Below are 9,439 nucleotides of genomic sequence, written 5' to 3'. Positions count from 1 at the left end.
TATATATAGCTGTAGCATATTTTTTTAAGAGTTTTACATTTTATTTAAAAGCTTAGAGTGTACACTATATCTAACATTCTTTTAGCATGTCTAAGTAGTGTTATTAGGAATGTATTAGTATAGGAAGAGTAGTTTAGTAGGGTCTTAGTAAAAGTAAGTAACTTAAGTGTGTAAACAACTTGCCTATAAAGTACGTTAGGTGCTAATAATATTGCTAGGTTACTAAGTCTCTACGCATTTCTATATGCCTTTAAGTGGATTTATACCGCGTTTAGACCCATTGCCTTGCCTGTGCTGTTACAACTAGTACTTTAATAGCTTTGTCAGATATGCGCACCTACTGTCAAGACAGGAGGAACGCTGGACGAAAGCTGCTACATAGTACGAGCAATAAGCTCGAACAGTATGTTGCTGCAAATTGCAGCATGTTGCAGCTGGTCGCGCATAGGGCTAGTGCGCGAGGGACTCGGACCGGAAAAACAAAGCCGAGCAACACGAGCAGAGCAGACAAAAAGAAAAAGAAACATCGATCAATTAATACAATCAATCATCATCCCATACATCATATCCAAAACCCATCATTCATCTCAGGAAGCCCAGAAACAGTGCTTTAATCTGACAAGCTTACTAGTTTTTAACACTGTATTTTTTTGGTTATTGTAGTAATATTTATTAATTTTTTAGTTTTAGTAATTTTAAATTTGCAAGCGTGTTCTTAATATAGTCTATATTAGTAGAGTTACTCTAATGTTTAAAATTAGCAAAATCTAGTGTGTGCGTGCGCTAGGCGAGACCGTGCGTTAGCTCATGAAATTTAGTATGTCATCACTTGATATTTTCTCTATCTCGTTCTTCTTCGCGTAGGGCAGGACTTTTACCTACACATCTTAAATATGCCTTCTAAACTGTATGGAGTACAGTCTAGGCGCTCTTACATCGGATACTGGATTACAGGGGCAGACGCAAGGACGGCATCCGGGAACAATTGAACTTGCAAAGGAATTGTCATTTCTACGAAATTTCCATCACCTCAACGCCTCATAACTTGTCAGCTACACTAAGGAAACAAGGAGGTATCAATCACATGACTGATCGCAAATCATATGCCGTTGGGTGGCAAGTGAAAAAAAGCAGGCCGAAAGTAAAAGCAAAGAGAAAAGACCAGCAACTTGGAAACACGTGGCCGCGAAGCTCGTTACCATAAAAGAGTTGAGTAGTCTCCAATCGCCCCATTGAAAACTCGTAGACCAAGACACGAAGAAAGAGATGAATAAAATGTGCATTAGGATCCGGGATGCAGGATGTCTATTGAAAGACTCCGCCAACTTGAAATAATAGTTGATTCGCCAAAGAAGAAAGGAGTGGATCGTGCTGGTGCCACTTTAGTATGCAAACATTCTTTCGAGATTCAAAGAAAAACTTACACGCCACATAAATGCCGCACAAGCGTGACAATTACAGCTGATATGAGCGCCCTTCGTCCTCGCCGGCTCAGTAATATACTTGTCAGACTTCTTCTCCGCCGAGTCCACGTATGAGGTGGAAGAGAACATTCCGTCGAAAGAAACGGACGGTTCTGTACTGAATCGCATGAAGTGATCGAACCGGTCTGCCGCCTTCTACTTGCATACCATAGAGAGACACATCCTAGTCCTATGATAAAGACCGTGACCTTAAACTGGGCGACTATATGTTCAACGATGCCTAGAAACCGGGGCATTGAGAATCGTAGAAACAAGAGAATCAGTATGGAGAACGCTAAGAATGTTGATATCGAGCAAATTAAGGGAACGAGGAATCCAGTAGAGGCAAAGAGTAGAGACTCTTCGAAACCTAGGTAGTATGCTGAACGCGTCCCTATTCCTGTCAAGCCGGAAGGTTCCCTTAAAATGCCTAAAGGAAGTTCATGTTGGAAAAGGAACCGAAGGGGTGTCCACCGGAACGAGAGCAGCATCCATAACCAGAGAAAAACGGCTAAGAGAGACCAGAGCTTAGCGGAGTAAGCATCGTCTATGGAATGCCAAGGTTGGCTTGGAGACTTGGGCATCATGCAGATGAGACGCTCGAGGAGTCGATCACTACCATTGGCCAGGGAAAGTCTGCGAAGGTTAGTATTTTTGAGTTTAATGTAGAATATGAGGGGGGTACATACCGAGCGAAAGCCTGGAAAGCAGAATCTTCACGGTCGGATATCCTGATACAGGCCCAAAAGTGAGGCTTTGTCCTGTAGGCTCTCTCATATATTAGGGTAGCAAACAAAGGCCGATATTGACAAGACAGAACGAGCCCCTCTTGCTCGGCTTTGGAAATCCCTCTGGCAGATTGAAGGAGAGAAGCGAAGATCTTGCTATCACGTCTAGGAGCATGCACTCGTTCCATGTGTCTGTCGAGCTCGTGGGTGCCACGGAAGCCCTTCTCGTCGCAGTGCGGGCATTTGACCCCTTCGTACTTGGGTCGAGAGTAGGGAGCTTTAGCGATAAGAGCAACGTCTTTCGACGAATCATCTCCCTCGCTGGTCCACCCAATCGAGGGATACGGAGTCCATGCGGGAAAATAATCCTCCCGAAAACATCCAATCCCTAGGCATCCTGTCGGCTCTTGAGCTGTACCTCTATCAAAGGCGATTGCATCTAGGGGAATATCCAACTGTGACGGCCTACTCTGGCTAGGAAAGGACGAACAAGCGGAAGTGAGCATGGTAATGGCGGAGGTGGGAATAGTGTACGCCACATTTGTGACTAGAGCTCATAGTCAGCTTCAGCATATTTTCGAAAGATTCTAATCCAACACGTACAAGTAGTTCCAAAGTCTACGGGAACACCAGGCCGGGTGCCGAGTTGAGAGTCCTCCTGCTTCCAGTTCTCAGTCTCTGTCAGAAGACTTCCAGGAGGCCGAAATTTGCCGAGTGAGCACAATGCCCTCATATTTAGGTCTGATCCACGAAAAGTTCGCTGGGTTCGTTCGTAGACTTTACTTGCTGTTGGCCGCAAACCAGCTTTGCCTTGTAACATATCGTCAATCAGATCCAGAACAGAGTTCCCCAAGTGCGAGAACCGAACGTGGTGCCTCAGGTTTGCATGCATTTTTCGCACTGCAGGTAGAATATCGGAACCATTGTGGAAGAGAGGAAATGGTCGCTCTCTTTTTGGCAGGTCGCGAAGACGCAGCTTCTCATACTCCACCAGACCTTTAGGACCGAGCACTGTCCACACTGCTGCTTCGGAGAAGACGCAGCCCAGTGACCATATGTCGATGGCTTGAGAAACGGGAGTTCGTTTGCCTTTGCCGTCGACACTTATGAGTTCTGGAGCACCTAGTATTATGGTCAGTAATTAAAGCAAAGACAGCTTCCATGCTTGTGTGCATACCGTAGGTAGGAGTACCCCCTTTCATAATCTGTTTAGCGACTCCGTCAATAGTTGTAGATGTTCTAGTGAACATGGAGAAACCAAAATCGGCAAGTTTAAATCGTCCACGGACACGGAGGATGTTGTCTGGCTTGATGTCTGCGTGCCACCCGTTCAATGATGATCCAGTGCAATTGTTGGCCGTGAGATTGTGGATCCTATTTAGGGCATCTGCAATCGCGAACAGGTTGTCCCAAAGAATTGCAATGTCTTCTGTTTTAACTGGAGGGGATTTGAGCCTGAAATACTCCGCGAGATCGCATTCTGCGTGCTCCAGGATGAGATTGTGGGACAAGACTCCCGTGGGATCTGCTTGCGTGAACGAACCAAAGCACTTAATAATGCCATCTTGCCCTCTTAATCTGGAAAAGGCCTCGCATTCCTGCTCATACATAGCTCGGTGCCGGTCATGATATGTCTTAAGCACAAAGATCTCAGGCTGCGATTTTGACGATGGGAATGGGACAAGTTTGAAAACGGATGCTGTGCCACCTTTTGTGTTTATTCTCTCTTTCCGCGCATTCTGTAGATGTACTCGAGAGATCTTCGAAAATGCTTGATCCTTCCGAAGAGTTCCAGCGTGGCGGTGTTCCGGGCATGTTCCAAAGGGGCACGGCTCTGTGAATATTAATCCTCCGCTCGACTGATCCTCCCCTGGATGATATATATTCTGTAGGATTTTAATCCCACAAATTCTGCAGCAGTACTTGCAAGGGGTGTTTGTGGTTTGCTTTACATGCTTCTGGTAATGTCTTCGTAGGTCGGCTGAGCGCAAGAAGATCGTTCCGCACTTAGGAAATGGACATTGAAGAGGAAGTGGTTGTGGATGGATAGCTTGGAACAGGGACGGAGGCCAACCTTGCGGCGCATAGGTGGATCTATTTGAGATGTGATCCTTAGGATATTGGCTCTTGAGATGTTGGCACTCGGGATATTGCAACACGGTTTCTTCGGGGAATAAGAACTGCGTTAGAGTTTCGTCTCCAGATCCACGTTTATCTGACGAGCAGTCGCGCTCTCTTTCTTCTGGTATTTCAGGACAGGTCACAATATTATCCCGTATAGTATTCCGTATAGCGGCCTTCTTCATATTCGAGATCCCCGCCCCGAAAAAGTCGCCCAGACCGCTATGGAAGTCGTTAAACAAATCATCTCCCTCAGTGGGAGGCTGGAACGAAGGAGGATCCCTTTGAGTATCAGGTTTAGCAGCTAAGTCTGTGTCCGACCCCCCATCAGTGCGGCTATCGCTGTCGTTGTCGTCATCATCACCATCGTCCGAATTTGTATCGCTAAGCTCTTCATCTTCAGGGTCGTCATCTTCAACATCATCCTCGGGCCAGTCACGCCACGAACTCATCGTAACCCCTTTTTTGAAATGGACCTTCTCAATATGGGCACACCGGTGGGCCCAGTTTCGAGCATGGAACCTATTTCGATCGCAGAAGCCACAGTCCCCAGGGAAAGGGGCTGGGTAAGGCACCATTGAGCTAAAAATTGCCAAGCGTGCGGGCGAATCAGTATGTTGTTTGCGCATATGCTCCTGGAATTTGTCCTTCCTTGTAAACAGGTACCGCTTGGACGCATCGTCAAGGTTCCCGCACCCGTCTCTAGTACAAAACCAGAAAGATTGCGGATAGATCAATTCCAAATGTCGTCGCCATTCGCAGGGATTCTTGAAACTTCGGCCGCATCCGACAATGCAATGATACAGTCCGGATTGCGTCTCGTGAGTACGGATTCTCTTACATCCATGTTCCTTGGCGTTATCAATTGTGCGTTGGATAAGAGAGCGAAGACTTTCCGTAATGTCCACGTGCGGTTCCGTAGAGTTGCCGGGAATCGAGTTGACCACCCTCGAGGAATAGTTGCTTGAAGAGGTATTAGGTTCAGTATCGAGGTCTATGGCAGTGGCCCAAGAAACTGGTTCATGAAGATCAATGGAGGAATACTGCGGCGCAACGGAGGAAGGCGCCAAGGCAAGTTGGTGGGTTGTAGCGAGTGGGAGTGCAGTGGGAGCATGGAGAGGATCAAATGTCGGAAAATCACCGAGATCAGGGACGATGTTGTTGTTATTTAAAAGTACGTGGGTTGGTTTGTCCTGTTGGATTTTCCCAGAGAGGCTTGAGATTTGACTATAGTTGTCGTTTAAATCGAACTGCATAAAACGGGCCTGGATAGCATCCTCGGGGGCCTCGATCAATCCGCGGAAGAAGAGGAGCTCGTTCTTGGAGGGCTGTCTGCGATTACAGTTGACATACCATTCATACAACCATTTATCCCATTTTGCATCAATCCCTGAGTCGTAGTATCCGGAGTCCACGTCAACCGGGTTAGAAGGCTGCGAATGATCAGCGGGTCACACGACTTTGAGCTGCTAAACTTACATAGCTGGACGAGTTCGAAGCATCAGATAGGTCCGAGAATGTGCTAGAGAAGTTGTTGAATCCTTGAGGCACTAAATGATTGTTAAGGATTGGTGCCGCCGGCGACGTAATTGGAGCAGCAGGATCGCGCCAAGGAGGCTGATGATCGCTCATTATCGTCAATTGAGTTACTCTCTTGGTTTGTATGTATTCCGCAGCTGTTTATGGTTCGGTCAAGGTTTCAGAGGAATTGAGCAGCTGGGAAGGCATGGAAAGTTTAACGAGCCTACCCACGTAATTAAGGCAGGTTTGCGAAGGACCTCTGCAAGGCGAGGGTGAGAGCTTCCCGCCCTGCCTCGTCCCTTTGCCAAGCGCATGCCGAGATTTAGAGCCTCTTACTTGCACAGTAAGTTCTGAAATCTATCCGCGCATTCGCTACAGAATGATAAAGCATAGAACTTCAGCTAACCGCTAACAGACAAAGTAATAATAACAAAAATCCTGGCAAGGCAATGGGAAAAGAATACTATCCGCGGCGTCGTCAGTCGCCCTCGGTTAGCATCCAGTGAACGTTCCAAAACTCTCGCACTAGCTCATGCAGGACTTCCTCAAGGCTGACTCGCTGCAAAAGAAAGGTGGCACAGCCACAAGCCGCGGGGGCAGTGCAGCGCGTAATTTTCCCCTCTACCTAAACTTAGGCAGGGCGAGTTCTAAGGACTAGTTCTCGAGAATGTTAGCAGATCTTTGACTGAATACTAGGAGATAATTGCCTTGGGGCATTAACAGAACGCAGAAGCATCGAATGTCAGCAATGAATCAGGCAACAACTGTGGAAGGAAACGACCCTTGACTCAGCATACAGTGTACTATGACATGGTACCAGCTTTTGCGTTCCTGTAAAGCCAATAATAGCGAAAAAGTGCAAGAATAAATCCAGCTCCACTAGTTGTTTAAGCAGCAAGAACAACCTACGGCCTGTGTCCTCCCAAATCTCTACCTCAGCTCTGTTTCTGCGACCTCAAATCTTCCATCCCTCCCACATAAGAGAATTATACACGTTCTTTTAATTAGCAGATCGCCCTCAGCAGCTAATCACGTTCAAAACTTTATAAGTAAATATAACACTTATTTAAAACTTTATTATATAAAAGTTATAAATTTTATTTTTATAAAGTTTATACTAAGTAGTAGTGTTATATATAAGTGTAAACTACTTTTATATAACTATAAATGTCTGTACGTAGCAACAGTGTTACAGTCTGGATAGTTATCGCGCGAGAGAAGGATCATGTAACTATGTCACATGATGCTTGTGCGCAAACCTCTGTGCGCGAACATCTAGATATTCCCCTTTTCCTCTAACAGAGGAAAGAAAGAGCAATACAGAACTAGAAACATGTTGCCCCTACCCTACCTACTTTGTACGCTGTGCACACTGTACACTACTCTTACTTTTACTACTTAAGTGCTTATACTATAAGCAGCTAGCTAACAGAGCCTATTTAACACTAATTAGTAGTTAATTTAATTAACTATAAATTAGTAAAAGTAATAATAGAGTACTTACACCTTATAAAGTTGTCAGATTAAAGCACTGTTTCTGGGCTTCCTGAGATGAATGATGGGTTTTGGATATGATGTATGAGATGATGATTGATTGTATTGATTGATCGATTTTTTTTGTCTGCTCTGCTTGTGTTGCTCGGCTTTGTTTTTCCGGTCCGAGTCCCTCGCGCACTAGCCCTATGCGCGACTAGCTTGCAACATGCTGCAATTTGTTGCAAAATGCTGCAACATGCAGCAATTTGTTGCAAAATGCTGCAACATGCAGCAATTTGCAGCAACATACTGTTCGAGCTTATTGCTCGTACTATGTAGCAGCTTTCGTCCAGCGTTCCTCCTGTCTTGACAGTAGGTGCGCATATCTAACAAAAGTACTTTATTTTATTACTTATTTTTAAAGATAGTAGATTAATTCTTTACATTATACAGTAAGCTCTACTCCTGTATAAAGTAAGAAGAAGATAGTGTAAGACGCACACTAAAGCTATTAAAGCTGCACAACCTAGCAGCTAGATAATAGCAGTACCTACATAATCTACTAGAAAAGCAATTAACTATACTATTATAATAAAACCTTACTAGTAACTAACAACTCTATGTAATAATAAAAAGAATAAAAAATAATTTTTATTATATAAATAACTTATAAAGAACATAAAAATATTAAAGGTAACACTATAAAATAAGACTAGCTTAAAGTACTAGAATAATAAGATTAACATATTAAAAGCTTTAATAACCTTATAAATCTAATTATATATAAGTTATATAATTACTAATCTACATATAATAACTTAAAAAAGTGCTACTGTTTTAAGTTTATATATAAAAAATTTTAAAAAATAAATACTATAAAACTTTTTAGCACTTAGCTATGTGTTTAAAAAAGAGCTTATATAAGTACTAAAAAATAAAAGAATTACACTATAGCTAAGTAATAAAAGTACTTAAGCCTAAAAGCTGTATAATATAGTATAAAAAAAGTAATTACACTTAAAAGGCTTTATATATAACCTTTATTACTATATAAAGCTTTATATAAAAGTAGACTAAACATAATGGTACTGATAACACTAAATGTACTAGTATTACCTGCTTCTATACCTTAGCTAGTACTACACTAATTACTATATAAACAATACATGCTATCCTATCTAACGCCTGCCCCACACTCTTAATTGTACACACTACTGCCTGCTATAGTGTATGCACTACTAATGCTACTTATATAATCTTTACTATATTATAACTTAACTATATAAACTTCTACTTTAAAAAGAAATTACTAAAAAAAACTTTTTAGTAAATAAAATTATATAATTTTAAAAAGCATAAAAAAATTAATAACTATATAAGTTAACTATATAACATTTTTATAAATAAAATAAAGATCTTTATTAATTTATGTTAACGTACTTTACAGGCAAGTTGCTTACACACCTAAGTTGCTTACTTTTGCTAAGACTTTACTAAACTACTTTTTCTATACTAATGTATTTCTAACAACTGTTAGATTGAAGCACTGTTTCTAGGCTTCCTGAGATGAATGATGGGTTTGGATATGATGTATGGGATGATGATTGATTGTATTGATTTATCAATCCTTTTTCTGCTCTACTCGTGTTGCTCGGCTTTTTGTTTTGCCGATCCGAGTCCCTCGCGCACTTGCCCTATGCGCGACCAGCTTGCAACATGCTGCAATTTGCTGCAAAATGCTGCAAAATGCTGTAACATGCTGCAATTTGCTGCAACATGCTGCAATTTGCAGCAACATACTGTTCGAGCTTATTGCTCGTACTATGTAGCAGCTTTCGTCAAGCGTTCCTCCTGTCTTGACAGTAGGTGCGCATATCTGACAACAACACTACTTAGACGCGCTAAAAGAATGTTAGATATAGCTTATACTTTAAGCTTTTAAATAAGACATAAAACTTTTAAAGAAACATGCTGCAGCTATATATAAAGTTTTTTAAAAAATAATAAATAACTATAGCGCTAGATAACTTTTATAAGCTAATTCTATAGCTAACTTATAAAGGCTAAGTAATAAGAAGAAGTAGGTAATTATTAAGACTATACTTAAGCTATATGCGTAAGAATTTTCCC

General features: G+C 42.3%; 1 protein-coding gene across 1 annotated transcript; it reads right to left on the bottom strand.

Annotated features, from left to right (window-relative positions):
• Window positions 1–825: 825 nt before the first annotated feature.
• On the bottom strand, window positions 826–6,801 carry BDR25DRAFT_395176 (uncharacterized protein; the record flags this gene model as incomplete). The annotated part of the gene is made up of 15 exons (XM_033698356.1): window positions 826–841; window positions 936–1,029; window positions 1,085–1,371; window positions 1,432–1,581; window positions 1,632–2,099; window positions 2,153–2,744; window positions 2,795–3,313; window positions 3,369–5,745; window positions 5,792–5,988; window positions 6,061–6,190; window positions 6,251–6,320; window positions 6,352–6,458; window positions 6,527–6,540; window positions 6,596–6,738; window positions 6,788–6,801. 15 exons carry the CDS (start codon window positions 6,799–6,801, stop codon window positions 826–828), a joined length of 5,178 nt encoding a protein of 1,725 aa, XP_033544540.1.
• Between the last annotated feature and the right edge of the window lie 2,638 nt (window positions 6,802–9,439).

Source organism: Lindgomyces ingoldianus (assembly GCF_010093535.1).
Source record: "Lindgomyces ingoldianus strain ATCC 200398 unplaced genomic scaffold BDR25scaffold_28, whole genome shotgun sequence".
Lineage (NCBI taxonomy): Eukaryota > Fungi > Ascomycota > Dothideomycetes > Pleosporales > Lindgomycetaceae > Lindgomyces > Lindgomyces ingoldianus.
This window is presented reverse-complemented; position numbering and strand designations above follow the sequence as displayed.